The following is a 16,377-nucleotide window of genomic DNA, read 5'->3' as shown; positions in this document are numbered from 1 at the left end:
CTGCAGGATTTATGAATTAGTTTCATGCCAAGTAAAACTCAAGTGATGATGATATAAAACCTGACAAGACACTACTGTCTGTTTTTCAAAGCGCACCGCAGTTTGATTCAAATATGTTCCTGAACCTAAAGCAATAGTTAGTTCCTACAGAAATGATCCTTTAAGGAAACATCACACTTCCAGGATCATCATGTCTTTAAAAGAAAAATCAGTCAACCACGAAAAAGAGAAAAACTCTATCATTGTGTTTCAGAATAGTTTAAGGTGGAGAGAGAGAGAGAGAGAGAGACGGTCAAACATATCAGCATTTTAAATGTTATAATTGATATCTTTCATGTACATTTTCCCCTCTAATTCTAATTTCAGAATTATTATTTTCCAATTCTAATTTTAGCCTCATTTATCTAACTCCTTCAACTTCTATCAAGATTGCTTCAGAAATGAAAGAGTTACTAAAAGCATCACAGTAGAGTTATTCTTTTTTGTTGCCTTGCCAGAGAAAAGGTTAGCTGAAGACCTCGCAGCTGTGTGTTTGTTTGGAAAGTGGCAGGTAAATTAACCAATCACATTTTGATTTACGGTGGGTGGGACCAAAAATCACTGCCCCAGGCCAGAGACAGTGCAGAGAGGGGATCATTTCCTGTATCTAGGTTTCACCACTGCCCCGCGCCTTTAGGAGACCAGCAGCAGGTCCTGAGTCTGTTCACTCCACTAGGAGAAATGAACCTGATCACAGAATTTGACTGATAGTCACCAAAGTAAACACTGGACCGGTTATTCACAAACCACATATCTACCAAATATTCTGACACTAAAATGTCATTTTTCAGACGGGAGACCTGTCTGTGTCTCAGCATCACAGATACTCTTCTCTCTGTTGGTTCTGGTTTGGCTCCACGTTTTAACAACCAGGTAATAAATGAAATGATAATATATTTGAAGGGATTTATACGTGAAACCATGAATTAAAGGTCAGCTCCTCACCTCTCCAAATATCCAGACAGAATAAAGCATGAACGTGTAGTATGAATCATTTTTTCTATGATCAGCGGGTAATAAATAGTTTGTCTGTTGTGCAAATTCGATGCCCTCAAATTAAAAGCCCTTAGCAGAGGTGACGGTTAAAACTTTTTTACATTCAAACAAGTTGGATGAATAATAAAATATATAATTGCAGATCAGTGGCAATAACTCAATAACATTTTTCTTTCTGCCCGAACAAAACTTTATTTATATAGCACCTTTTAAAAACATAGTTTACAAAGTGCTTTGACAAATGGATCAAAAGCTTTGACTATCAAAAGCAGAACAGAAATAAGGCCGAATTACAGAAGGAGGACAAATAATACACTTCAACATAAATAAGGACAATTAGAGGGAGGAGATGCTATGAATACACACACACACACACACACACACACACACACACACACACACAATAAAAGCAATAAAAGGGCGATCTGGACACGATAAAAGACATCACATAAAAGCAAGTCTAATACCAGTAAGAAGACGAGCTGCTGTGTTCTGAACTAGCTGGAGGCGGGAGAGTTTGATTTATGCCATAGAGGAGGGAGCTGCAGTAGTCCAGTTTTGAGAAAATGCATGAATGACTTTTATCAGATCCGGTTGTGAGATGATGGATTTGCTTTTGAAGATGGATTTTATTTAGAGGAAGCCGGACTGGACACCCTTTTTTGGAAGGAATAGTCAGTGTTTCCTTGACTTCTAAAGCAACAGGGCTGTGATGCATCATCCATTGCTGGTGCAATAGAGGAGGTGCCACAGTTGCATAACTTAGTTGATCTAATATGTGTTGTACAAACCTATGATGGTGCATCCATCATGAGTAAAGCACCGGGGGGGTTTCCAAGCTTGAATCAGAGAGCGACTCACTGAAGTGTATGTGCATTGCACGGCTCAAGAGCTCAACCTTGGTTTGCGCCACACAAAGCTGAACCTGAAGCTGACCGGCTGTCAACCAGTCTCTTGTTAACCACAAGTTCATAGAAATCCACAGACAACTTGGCTCAAGGCCATCTGAACTCTGCCGCCATTCACAACCACATGCACACGTCAGGTGAAGTCTGTCAGTGCTGCTCTGAACTACTTCCTGCCATTTGAATATCTCAACACATCCGTGGCCATGGTGTGTATTCGTGTAAATGTGTTTATATAATATATTTATTATGTGGGTGTGTAAATATTTATTAAGATATATATTAAGATATATATATGTATAAGTGTTGCAAAATTGTTGTTATATATGCATATATATAATATTAATATTAATAATTATATAATGAATAATTATATTAAACAATTTTGTGATACATTATACTCAGTGTTCGCGATATTGTCAATTACTACATCCCATGTGGAACAAGCCAAGATACATCAAGTATATTCGATATCTCGCCCACCCCTACCTTCATGTCCAGTGGTAAGATCCTCTGTTAGTAATTACAGCATAGCTGCTGCGCTCCACAGGGTGAGACAAGCTACCTGACATAGCAATGTTATTACTATCTCACTTACTTGTCCCGTAAGTGAAAGTCAAGTACAAGCTTAGACTAAACTCAGATTTGTCCCGAACACATACATCTTGTTAGTTAAATTATATTTCAGTTTTCAGATGAGTCTATTAAACTGGTTTGTTAGGAAGAATAGTGCAGGTGAGGGAGGAAAGAGAAGCGAGAGAGCAGGAAGGAGGACAGGAGAGAGAAGGTACAGTGGTAGGTCATGAGCGAGGAGAGGAGCGAGGAGAGGAGCATGGAGACGATTGAGGAAAGGTGCCAGGGGAGGAGCAAGGAGAGGATCAAGGAGAGGATCGAGGAGAGGAACGAGGAGAGGAGTGAGGAGAGGAGCAAGTAGAGGTAAGGAGAGGAACGAGGAGAGGAGCGAGGAGAGGAGCGAGGAAAGGAACAAGGAGAGGAGCGAGGAGAGGAGCGAGGAGAGGAGCAAGTAGAGGTAAGGAGAGGAACGAGGAGAGGAGCGAGGAGAGGAGCGAGGAAAGGAACAAGGAGAGGAGCGAGGAGAGGAGCGAGGAGAGGAGTGAGGAGAGGAGCAAGGAGAGGAACGAGGAGAGGAACGAGGAGAGGCGTGAGGAGAGGAGCAAGGACAGGAGCAAGGACAGGAACGAGGAGAGGAGCGAGGAGAGGAGCGAGGAGAGGAGTGAGGAGAGGAGCAAGGAGAGGAACGAGGAGAGGAACGAGGAGAGGCGTGAGGAGAGGAGCAAGGACAGGAGCAAGGACAGGAACGAGGAGAGGAGCGAGGAGAGGAGCGAGGAGAGGAGCGAGGAGAGGAGCGAGGAGAGGAACGAGGAGAGGAGCGAGGAGAGGAGCGAGGAGAGGAGTGAGGAGAGGAGCAAGGACAGGAACAAGGAGAGGAGTGAGGAAAGGAGTGAGGAGAAGAGTGAGGAGAGGAGCAAGTATAGGAGCAAGGAGAGGAGCGAGGACAGGAACAAGGAGAGGAACAAGGAGAGGAGTGAGGAGAGGAGCAAGGAGAGGATCAAGGAGAGGAGCAAGGAGAGGAGCGAGGAGGGCCTGGTCATTTAGTTTGAAGCTTTTCTGACTTGCATGAAAAGAGGCTGCGGTCGCATCCTCATGGACACCGGCACAACATCACCATGGCTGAAAAACATTCTAGAGGAAACACTGGACTCCCTCATATAAGGCCACTCTGTTCATTCGGATAGGCCGGAAGGTGATGGGCTGAACGGCTTTACACAGTGTTCATGCTGAAAACATCACCCTGGACTCGCATCTCCTCATTCGCCTCCTTCGGCTACAGGCACTAAAAAATTCAGCAGTGAGTCTCTCCAAAGTCTGCAGGTAACAGGAGTCAGGAGCAAGGCCTAATGTCCGCAGGCCGTAAAGATGAATTTGTTCATCTTTGTCCACCACTACAAGGGAGGACAGCGTCTGGTGTAGGCGCAGTGTGCCCCTCCTGAAGCACAATCATGGGAGTGATGACAACTGGTAACATCGTCACCTTTAATGGGCTGATAACTTACAGCGCGTATAGGTTGTGTACAGGATGTGTTGGTTTAAATGTATGAATACAGAGGTCAGAACTGTCTTCCCTCTCTAGTCACATCATTATCACTGCTGAAAGGAACAACATATTTGCTCAGTAAGTAGAGGCAGACTTGTAGAATTATGGGATGTAGTGTTTCTGAATATAACCATATCCAGATGTGTAATATGTGTCCACAGTAGTCCTGAGCTTTGGGAATATCCTGCAATCCCCACATATATTTCACATTAGCTGTTTGATTCCCTGGAAAAACCATCCTCATTTTGGAACAGGAAATAGAGGAATACACAGGGATGTAGTGGAGGGTGAACTCAAATGAACACCTCTCTGTTATTCGTGTAGTGCTTTGAGACTGCTTTGATCTGTGATATTGGTGGGGAATTATGATCATATTTAACCACATATTGTTTTCCACATATCAGAGACATCTCAGGAATATTTTCCCTCATATCTTTGTGACCTCACTCGTCTGCTTCAGGCCGTAAAATGGTGTAACAACTTTTTTTTTCCTGGTCCTTCAGCATATGTCTCACGGTCCTCATCACCACATGATGTTTGTTCAGTTGTCATGGAGTTATCATCACACACAGAGCATGGTTGTGTGGTCATATATGGGAAACACCTGGCTCCGTTTAAAGGTGCTCTCTGGTGTTAATGTAATGTAATGTACTGTGTTTTATGTGTCTGTGTTTACAACACAAGGGCGTAGGTTTGGTCACTGGTAAGGACACAACAACCCCTCCAAAACTCAGAGGACTTTTTTATGCTGTCAACCAAATGGTTTGTTAACATTTAAGATCTGGATTTACATTTAAATAGTAACTTTACCCAGTAACAGATCATGGAATAAAAGTAAACTTTAGGACAAGGATTGGTTCTTTAGGTTTGTGACGCTGTTTGAATCTGTTTTTATGAGACTGTCATTGGTTCACTGCAGTTCACGGTGGAAACACTCAGTCATGGTGTTGATGATTATTTCACTCATCGTATGTCTTGTATTATAAAGAATGAAAACTTGATGTTCATTGGAAGTAATAATTTACTAGTTGATATATTATTAAGTAATGTATGAATGTTTTCTATCTGCTTTTACATGGACTGTGTATAAGAGTGGATGTAGACTCTGGTTCTGAACTGCCTTAAACCTGCATTCTTTCTAATGGCCAGCAGGGGGCGAGTCCACTGGATGAAGAAAGAAGTCTGTGTATAGAACACTAGTTCCCAACCTTTTCCAACTCATGACCCACTTGAAAATCTCAAAAATGTTGGCTGCCCACGTCCGAGCCCGTCACAATATGGAAGCCAGATAACGCCTTCTCCGAGCACTTTTTATTTTAATGGTAATGATGGAACATTCAGGACTGAAAGCTCAATTTTTCTCTTTCCATTCCTCCTTTTAATTCGCCAGTTTTTTGCCATGGATTTAATCTGTTAGCACACAATCAGACTGAAATAACAAAGTATATGGTGAGGTCCAGTAGTGACAATTTAAAAGTTTATCACAATGACAGGCCCGAATTCAAGAAAAAAAAACTTTTTTTTAATGGTGTTTCAGATCATTTTATTTAAAAACATTATAAACATTACATATTTTCACCAAAATTGGTCTGTTGAGCAAATGATTTGTCGGCCTACTTGCGATACCTTCGTAGCCCACCAGTGGGCCCGAGCCCACAGGTTGGGAACCACTGGTATAGAAGTCTATAGGAAAATGATTGTACTTTGCACTTGATTTATTACCTCAGTAAACATGACTTCCTAATGAGCTTGTGGTCTCAGTCTCTAGTTTCAAGTCCTGTTCAATGCAACATGATGTCCATTTTTTTACATCATGGTCCCACTTAGAGGAAAACAGGCGATAAAGCAGGGTAAGCTTTAGGGCGTGGCTATTGTGTGATTGACAGACCGTACCACACACATTGACCTGCCAATCAGGATAGAGGATATAGTGATGTGTCTAGAACTCAGACCTTTCATTGTGTGTTTTCAGTTCTTGTGTGACTGAAATGTCTTGTCCAGTGTTCGGTACCAAAGGACACTCTTAGGAGTCAACTGTCCAGTTCAGCATCCCAGTTAATATCACACTTAACCTGAATTACAGATGTGCCTTGTTAACCATTCTAGCCAGACCGTGGCTGGGTAGAAAAAAACCATATAACAGTGAGAACTGTATCATAATGTTAACTACAGACAGACAGTGGTTAGATCACACAAACATCACGCCACATGAATCATCATGTTGCTCTATTGTAAGTTCACCATATCAGCTAAAAAGGTGATGACATGAAAGTATTGCAGCTTGCTATGCACTTACTCAGCTCTTTTGTGTACCCCATGTCACATGGTTGACCGGGTGGCTGAAGACTGATCATGTCTGCATCAGGGTAGTGTGTTCTTCATCAGCATCAACCGGGCAGCTGTTAGGGATGGAGTATTTCCTTTCATCATTAATCAACAGCAGCTCTTTACTTCGTTCTGCAGTGCGAGAGAAAGCAGAACTTGATTAAAATAAAATGTTTTATAATATTAGTCTATGTTTAATAAAAATTCAGGCTCAGCATCACATGTTGCTAACTTTTTCCAGGTTGAGCTTTAAATTACAGCTCCCACAACGCCAAATGACTCCGCCCACTCCTCATCTAAATGTTATTTCATTTAATTTTAATTGTATTGGATAAACACCTAATTTAAAGTCCCCAATTAAAATTTTAAGCTTAAAGACTAGACTCCATTGAGGAAGTAGGTGAGAGGAGGATGTTAGCTAAGCTGACATCCATCATGAACAATAACTCTCACCCCCCTGCATGATTATCATCATGTTTGAAGCCATATTTGTCTCATTGGTCATTTCTGTTTGTAACAACAACAGAGTGAGAGTCATGATGACCTCCTGACCATGCTACTAAGACACTAATAACTTATTTGGACATGACCAGACTTTTATTGGCTTGTATACAGCAGCAGGAAAGGGTATTAAAGGCCCTGAGCGCCTCTGGGTCCGGCCCTGAGTGTGACGGCGCAGAGCGGCGGAGGGGGGGGGGGCGGGGAGGCGCTGAGACCTGGACCGCCGCTGCTCCCTCCCGCCTCCAGGACTTCCATTCAACCACCCAGACCGACACTGCATCCCTCCCGCCGACACCGTTACAACATGTGAAGGACAGAGACGGTCAGTGAGGGTGTAAACGAGCTGCTGGTTCTTCTGGGACAAACAGTGATTTAACGACAGATCTTCAGACTCTCAGCGGCGGACACGATGCGCAGCTGGTGTCTGACTCTCCAGGGTAAAACTTCACGACTTTTGGTTTTTGTTAGTTCACTTTTCTCTGCTGTGCCACAGACGCTAAAGCGCGGATGCTTGTGTTTGCTCTTGTTGCAGCGCTGCTGCTGTGCGCGCCGCTCGGGGCGCAGCAGCAGCCGCTGCTGCCCGGGTCCTGCAACTTTGAGCTGGGCACCTGTGGCTACACGTCGGACCCGCAGTTCGGCAGCTGGAGGATGAATGAAGAAGGTACAGTGTCATCATGAGCTCTGCATGCTAACAGAAACAAACACACTGCCATTCAAATACACCATGATGGAGTCCACAGTGAACGGGTGCTGTAGAAATATAAAGAAAACTGAACAGTAACTTACACTGAACTGATCCAGTTAGACAGTGAACACTGCGGGTCCAGGCACACTGAGTCTGATCCACATTTACACACAGTACAATGTCTCTGATATGTGAAACCACAAACCCACATACAGATGTGGAAAGCGTGTCAGCGGTGTGGGAGCTGTTCTGAGGTGTTGACCTGTGACTCGTCATCACCATCACATCAGCATATCTGCCTCCTGTGAGGACTCGCAGACCAGGTTCTGTTTGTTTTCTGCAGACGTTGCCAACGAGTGGGTTGAGTTTACCACCTCTGACTGTAGGTGGCGCTTTTAAGAACTGAACATCTGCACCACTCCGGCCTCTAAAGACTTTTATTTCTCATTATAAAGTATTGCTTACAGCTCACTCCACTAATAAACAACCACATCAACATCATCCACCCTCATCCTTTAAAGTTCACGCCGAGCTTCTGCTGAAAAATCATCATCTCAAATATTAGTATACAGACGGCATATTTATTATATACAGCCAACAATACGCTGTCAGTGTTAGATGATGTTGAAATAATATTTCAGGGAAGACTCACTGTGTGTTTAATGTGCATAACAACACACATTAAGTGCATTATGTGTTTTGATTATAATATGTTTTTCAGGGGTTGATTAGAAATGTTGCATTCAGTAACATCGGTGCAGTAACGTCTCACCTGCAATGAGAAATATCAATGTGTCTCAGCTTCTATGATGCACATGCTAATGCTCCCTCAGACAGGATTCATTATTTTATCTCCCAGGTGAAATGCAGTCTAGATCTAGTGATAGTCCTGTTGATGCGAGTCCAGAAAATCTCAGCTCACAAATGCAAACACACAAATGGTTAATTACAGCAAGGCTCTGGTGCCATGTTGAAAGTTGTAGCTGTGAAGTATTCAACAGGCTGAGCAGAGGACGGGAGAGAACTGTGCAGAACGTCACGAGAAAACAGCAGAGAATAGAAAGATGTCAGAGAATATTCTTCTTTCTATTATTCTGTGTGTGTGTGTGTGTGTGTGTGTGTGTGTGTGTGTGTGTATGTGTGTATTTGAGTCAGTTACTCAGATGGATAATAGAATATAACCAGGGGTTTTTCCTGGCATAAAACAGCTCTGTGAGGATTTCCTGTTGAAAGACCAGAGGTTGATCAGAGGTTGATCAGAGATTGATCAGAGGTTGATCAGAGGTTGATCAAAGATTGATCAGAGATTGATCAGAGGTTGATCAGAAGTTGATCAGGTTGTCTCTCTTTGCCGTTCACATCAAACATCACATTGTACCTTCCACAGGATGCTGCCGCTGTGATGTTACTTCATCTTTCTCAGCCTCGCTCACTGCAGCCGCGGGGTGATTGAACCTGTAGTAACAGCACAGGACTAGTGTGAGTGGGAATGAGATTAAATGGTCACATGTGGGACATTTGTTTACATCAAGTGAGACAGAATCACAGGCGATGCAGGACACAGACTGTTGATATGGATACGGATGCTGGGTAATATGCGAGCCAATACATTAAGCAGGGTGGAGCTGTAATCTTCCTGGTTAAAAGAATAAGTTTCTTAGCAACCACAATTCCTATATACAGAGCAGTCTGCATCCCGTGATGACCAGGTTGTGGTTTGGCTGAAAGTCTCTAGAGCTTTTAAAAATTTAAATTCAAAAATTGTGTATTAGCAGCACAAAAGCAGAGAGAAATATTAGTGAACAGCAGAGCAACACTTGTCACATACTGGAGACACTGGTGGGAAGATGTAATTCAGTTGTGTTTCTGAGTAATGCAGCCTGTGCATCATGCACTGAATTCACCTGCAGCGTGAGCGAATACAACAACAATGAACCGGGGACATTGTCTCTTCCCAGAACTCTGCTGATATCTCTTGATTGAAGTTACAGGCCTCCTCAATGAAACCTTGAAGAGACCATCGAGTTCAGCTGTTCACAAACTCTGACACTAGCTGCTTGGTGCTCATGAATGTACCGGTGTAAAGAACTTGTACAGCCCCCTCCCTCCAGGCGGCGGGCACCTCGTCTAAACTGTACAGGCTCCAATGACTGATTCTGGAATAAGGGAGTGTTTATGAAACGCTGAGAGTCTGTTGAGCCACTTTTATATGATTTAAAAAATCATCTACCAAGGCAGAGCTGGAAAACAAAAGAGCAGGAAGTGAGGACCGTTAAACAGCAGAGACTTCTAGTTGAAGCCTTGGAGGTTCACCTCTGTACTTCCTGTAGGTAAGAGCCCTGGAGTTAGTTTCCTCAGCAGAGCCAGACCACCCCTCCAGCTGCAGTGTGGTGGCTCTGACGCTCGCTCATACCCTTCTTCCAACAAAACGAACAGGTATAAGCAGGTTTTTGTAAACACAGGTAAACCTGCCAATAAAAGCTGATTGACCAATTTTCCACCGCCGGTCAAGTTTGCCTTTCTGTCTGGACTGAGGACACACACAACTGTAGGGAGTGATGTCATCACATGCACTTACAGAGCACACACACAGACGCAGTGGAGGAAAAGTGAGCTGCTAGAAACGGGTAGAAACAGATCTGTCACGTCTCATCGTCGGGCTGTTGCTCCTGTGATTATGCGGGAGCCTCCGTGTGAGACGCTTGGATCGGTGATTGTGTGTTTTTGTTTCCGGGCTGCAGCTCACTCTCAGAGGAAGGTGTAACCGTGGTGACAGGAGACAGGTGTGTCTACAGTGTCTGTGAGCTGAACGGTGTTACAGCAGGAAAAAGGGGCAAAAAAAATGAGTGGGTTCGCCACAGTGTTGTGTTTGTATCAATAAAGCTGTGGAGTCAGGTGGACTCTGTCCTAGTTTCTCAGTTTGTCGGCGAAGAGACAAAAGTGACGTGAGACAAACTGTTGAAAACTGGACACAGCAGCTGAAACCAGAGAGAGAGAGAGAAAGTCTGTTGGTAACTTCAGTGCTGAGGCTGAAGTAGGTCAGAGTCAGCTGTTTGAAATGTGCTCGTTCACACATACATGTTCACCGATGACACAACTTCAGCTCACCTGGTACCGGACACATCAGAGGAAGGTGTGTTTACCTGATCAGTGCAGCTTCACAGTCCCGTCAGCAGGCTGTGGGGAGAGGCTACTCACTGAGTAACATCAATATGACAACACACCGAGGAACACAACACAAGTGTTTCCAGTAGACACTTAAAAGTGATGAGGGGGCTCCCGGGTTCGAGTCCAGTTTGTTGCCCATTTCTGCATATCATCCCCTCTCTCTGTCTCCCTGACTTTCCCATCTCTCTCTCTCTCTGTCAGTATCAGTATAAAGGCAAAAAATAACTTAAAAAAAAAAAAAAGTGATGATGTGCATGGATGTATTTTAATAATAATAATAATCCGTGTGCACTTGTTGTTCAATGCTTTTAACTTCAAAAGTCACAAAGCGTTGAACAATTGTGTCCCAGCTGGGTTCATCACTTTTTCTTTTTGTCCTCTGGAAACACTTCTGTTGTGTGAGTGTGTGAGTATCTGCAGCGCGTGTGTTGTCATATTGATGAAGATGTTTTCTGAAGTTGCTTGTGTTTTGTTTATTTGCATGTGTTTTCTTACGTTGCAGTGTGTTGAGCTCTCAGGGCCACCGTACTACTCTTGTGACATTGTGATTTTTTTTTTTTTTTTGGTAATAATTACAGCGCTATTATCATATAATCACAAGCTTACAACTTTATCTCCTAATATTCTGACCTTTTCTGAGGAGACAACGAGGCAGTCTCAGTTATTGTGACTTGCAGCTGATAAACATGTCATTACCCTGTTTGACTGGTAAAAGATAAGCTGATTAAACTATGCATAAGATGTCATGAAATGCTGTGCTGAATCTGATCTCCAGTGTTATGAAAGTGTGTCACCACGTTCCACACACCGAGCCTCTGCTCCACCCCTCCCCTCCCCCCTTTTGTCTTTTTGTTTCTGCGGCTCCGCGAGCATCAAGCCAGAGCTCCCTCCTCTGTTTATGATCATCTGTCAGCACTGCTTATGTTCCCACTGGTGACATAAGTGTAAATTGTGTGTGCCATCTCTGCTCCAGCCAAGTGTGAAGTGACTGCAGCTAGTCTGTAGAGCCGAACCCCAAACAGGAGCTCCGGCTGAGGCCCAGCTCTAAACCACTAACCAGATTGAGGGGGGACTGAGCTCCAGTCCGACCTTGGAGCTGGGGATAGGCTACACCCACTGTGGCAATAAATAGGCTCATAAAAAAAAAAAAAAGAAGACGGGATCACGGTGGTGTTTTCTGTTTGGTTGCCATGGCAACGTGGGCTCCAGCTAAGGACGCTGCGCCAAAAAAAGAAGAAGTTGTGGTTAAAGGAGGATGGATGTTGGAGGTGATTATACTCACTAAACAGAGACAAAGAGCTCAGGCCGGAGGAGAGTAAACACAGAGACATGGATGGATGGAGTGAGGTGGAGATCTGTCCCACAGACCACCACCAGAGTGGTCCTCAAGGTGAAGGGGTCTGCTGATGTTAGTGGCACTTAAGACTGAAGAATAGGCCATAAATAGACCTCTTCTCCCTTCCTTGTCTCCTCTCCCTGTCTCCTCTCCCTGTCAATGCATCAGCTCTCCAGCCCTCCGTCTGAATCTGTACAAACCCCTGTAACTGAGTCTGGTCTCAGAATGACTCAGCTGCAGATGGAAGCGGAATGGAAACAGAAGAGTGATGGAAAAGTAGAGCCGAGCCTCAGATCCCTCAGCTCTACCCTCGCCGTCCCCAGCTGTGGTGCCATGAAAACCACCGAAACATCTGGTGAAGACTCTGGCACTGCTTCCTCTGCTGCCAGTGAGCTCTCACAGGAGAGACTCCTCTGTGCCAGAGGGTTTCATAACTGAACCAGGACACAGATACACACACATGATCAGCGAGGGAAGGGATTTACAGTTTTTATTACAGCTGTGTTTGCACATTTTCTAAACTAGGTCCCATTTAGAAACTTACACAGCCAAAAGTGTAAGTGCCACATACCTGCTGAACAATGAAACACTGCATTGGAAATATTATAAACACATCTCAGAATCAGGCATTTGCATAAACTGCCAAACACTTTTTTTTCATGATTTTCCTTTTTTCATAACATATTTGGATATTCCATCTTCTAAAGAAGCTCTTCTGTCTTCCACAGACTTGTATACATTTTCCTACAATGGAAAGTGACAGTACAGTAATCTGAAGGGGCTGAAATGTACACAGCACAGCAAACACCAGCGCAGTGTTGAAACTGAATCTATTTAGTTATCCAAAACATTACTGTTGTAACTGTGGTACAGTGTTGTACAAGAAAACAAAACCATATAAGAATTTGTACAAAGACCATACATGTCTGTGTAAAAACCATATTTACAGTGTCCACTTCCCGTTCTTGTGTAAACATCTGACCTCTTCCTCCATCATGTCTGTGCCTTTCCACTCTGTAGAAGATTGCAGTAACACAAAGTGCAGTGTGTGCAATATGGAACACACACGTTTTTTTTTTTTTTTTTTTTTACAGTTGACTGTATTGAACAATATGATAACCATCCATTCCCACAATGCAGTGCAGTAAATAGATGGCTGGAGTAACACAAAGCAGTGGTACGTATTTTAAAGTAATGCTGAAGTAGCCGTTAGATAAACCTGTTCTTACCTGTTCTCATTTCTGAAGGTTTGAATTATGGGGCCGCTGTCAACCGACTCACGTCTCCTCGCTCTGAGCCTCAGAGCTCCATCAGCGACACACTCTGTGTCACTGGGTCACATGTTCCTTCACTATCACCACGCACTGTAGCTTATCTTGACTCAGTCACACATACACACTGTCCTGCTTCTACAAATATTCACTAAGGCAGATTAAACTGAAAATATTCGCTAACAGATGCACTATTTCCTCCGGTGTCAGTAAGGTTACTGCAGGACAGACTAGCATGGCTTCAGACTGTTTGTGTTGTTGACTTGTTAGAATGAAAGTTGCAGGTCTGTAACTATAAATCATGTAGAGTTTATATTTTTACTGACAATTTCCTAAAGCAGTCTTTCTCTGAGGATTTCTGTTGCCTGGTCCTCAGATGTTTTCTCCTCTGAGCTGTCTCCAGAATTTATGTTTATACACAACCACAGTGCGTAATGGTGTAATTTCAGCCTGGGTTGTGTTCACAGACAGAATGAATGAAGAGCTCGGAGGGAGGAGGTCAGGGTGGATGGAGGGTGTAGAAAGCCAAGGACTGGGACCAGGACTGTCTGTGGTCTGACTGAGGCAGCAGAAAAATCAGTCTCAGTTCAGTTCTAGTAAACACTCACTACCTGTTTCATAATGCTGCAGTGGGTGTTCCAAGATATGAGATGAGTTGTCTGTGAACTGATGCATTCAAATTCAATTCAATCAAAGTCAATCATGCTAACTGACAACATTTCATCATTGCACTGATGGAAATATGGAACTAGTTGGTATGCATGAATTTATCAGCTGATTACTGACAGCTGTTTCAGTTGTGTAATATTGTTGTGTTGTGTCAGACACTGTTGTATAATGATAAAGTGCTGCAGCACTGCAGCACCTCACAACATGTGACTGCAGCTGTGCAAAGGCCGCACAGCTCCTCAAACATCTGCGTGGTTATCTGTGATTTTAATACATGTGATGTGCAGTAAATCAACTTAACCCCTAACGCTCACATACTCAGGCTGTCTGTGTGTCTGCAGCCTCAGTCCTGGCCTGCTCTACCTGCTCCACTGTTTCACAGATTCTCCATCAACTTCATTTGACCAAATAAGGGACTACAGATACAGCAGCAACCCCCACCCCTCCGCTGCATGATGTAGAGCTGGGGGCACTTACACCGGCTCTCCATAAACTCTGTTTACATCCTTTGAACTGCTGCTGCTCTCAGATCTGAGTAAAGATGAAAACTCTTCCTCAGGTTTCAGACTTTACTGATCTGCTCCAGAAAAGACGTCGACTTTGTTAAATTCAGAACATGGTCAGAAAGTAATCAAGTATCAAGCGCTATCACTGCTGCTGCCTTTGTCTCCCTCCATGTCTGCAGATTGTAAATCAGTATCAGCTCATATTAAATTTATATCAGTGTCTGACAGAGGATTCCTGAACTGAAAGACAAACCTAAGAAGCGGGTTTGTTGTGGAGGTGGATGCACGATGCTGCTGCAGCAAATATTTCCAACAGTCCAGCAGGGGTGCACAGTCAGAAGGCAGAGGATACATTGGTAATAAGTCATCGCAGCTCGTCTCAGGGACTCACTGTCAAGGGCTGCGGTCGAAATGTCAAAATAATCTCCTTTTCTAACCGCTTCTCCTCGACCTCGATGGAAAGCGTGATGAGATCATGGAAAGAGGTGAAGGAGAATTCATAAGGACTTAGGACAAGAACCTGACTGCACTTACAATAGGCTTTTTTTTTTTTTTTTTTTACAGTTTTGATTAACTCTAGAAATGGCTTGATCCCACTGTTTAAAGATGAATCCACAACAGATCCTGTCACTAAACAGTGTTTCATTATATCTGCTGATGTTTTCCTCTTCCAGAGGCTGAGAATAATAATTTACTTTTCTTCGAGACCACAGCTGAATCATCTCATATATGGACAAACAGATGGTGTCAGTTTTCCTCTGTCTGTCCAGGCTGACTCTCTCTAATGAGACAGGGCATGAGACGGACAGAAGATAAGGACACATTCAAGTCCTGGGGCCAATTTCACAAAGACATTGACTGTGTCTTAGATATAACAAATAGTCAGACATCGGAATTCATCCATTGCACAAAGCAGTTTAGTTCTTGACTATCTTAAGATGGAATGTGGTACAATGAATTCTGGGTAAATTAAATTAAAAAAAACCCAGTAGAAAATGTTTGTCTTTTGGGTGCTACTGCTCAGGGTGGGTGTAATTGATTGTAACCATGGTAACATTGGTCTTAGGACTGAGTTAGCCTGGAGCTGTCTAATGTTTTTGCTTAAATGAGTCTCAGTCTTTATTTGTGTGAAACAGTCTGACTAACATCAGACTGATCTGTGAGCAGGATGAAGAATGGACCAACACTACAGACCAGTCTGACATATCTTTGTGCATCTGGCACCACATCACCAAGAAACAGCAGTATTCTCTTGATATGAACAACATACAAATATGAATATAAATATGGTCACGTTCAGTAGTATATGTAGTATCAGTATCAGTAGATAATCTCTGCTAAACAAACAGAGCCCCTGAGACGTCTGAGAGAACCTCCACTGTGTTTTCTTTTCATTCTGACAGACAAATCTAATGTGAAACTAGTAGATCATCCACATGCACTGACACCTCTTCATGCTGTCGTCACAGGACATTTGATAACGGTGGACTCCGCCTTCCTAGACGACCAGGAGCAGGCGGTTCTTGTCAGTCCGGTTCTGGACCAGCATGAGTGGAGCTGTATGAGGCTGGTGTACCAGATCACTGGACGGGGCTCCCTGCATCTGGACCTCAGACCAGACAGTGATAACTTTGACTACCGGCTCTGGACGGCCAACAAAACCTCTGACAGCTGGCTCATTGCAAGTGTGGACCTGGCCAACTCCACCATCCCGTACCAGGTATGGAGGTCTGCAGAGAGCAGAATCTCAGTGAGCTCTGTCATGTTCACATTCCAGGTGATGTTGTCTTTCACAAAGGAGGCTTCAGTTTGTCAGGGCTGTTTCTTTAACCCATGACAGTTTCACCACTCTAACCATGG

At 43.6% G+C, this 16,377-nt stretch overlaps 1 protein-coding gene across 1 annotated transcript in view; it reads left to right on the top strand.

Moving 5' to 3' along the window:
* The first annotated feature begins 7,126 nt into the window (after nucleotides 1-7,126).
* The window catches only part of mamdc2a (MAM domain containing 2a), a 28,221-nt gene continuing 18,970 nt past the window's right edge, over nucleotides 7,127-16,377 (top strand). The window contains exons 1-3 of the mRNA XM_023397544.2: nucleotides 7,127-7,319; nucleotides 7,415-7,543; nucleotides 15,987-16,237. Coding sequence (XP_023253312.1) covers nucleotides 7,292-7,319; nucleotides 7,415-7,543; nucleotides 15,987-16,237 — 408 coding nt within the window. The 5' untranslated portion in view covers nucleotides 7,127-7,291. The remainder of the gene's footprint in view (nucleotides 7,320-7,414; nucleotides 7,544-15,986; nucleotides 16,238-16,377) is intronic.

This window comes from Seriola lalandi, unplaced genomic scaffold, assembly GCF_002814215.2.
Source record: "Seriola lalandi dorsalis isolate HSWRI2012SDOR001 ecotype SW California unplaced genomic scaffold, Sedor1 jcf7180002054883, whole genome shotgun sequence".
Taxonomy (NCBI): domain Eukaryota; kingdom Metazoa; phylum Chordata; class Actinopteri; order Carangiformes; family Carangidae; genus Seriola; species Seriola lalandi.
Note: the sequence above shows the minus strand (reverse complement) of the source record. Positions and strands in the feature narration are given on the sequence as shown.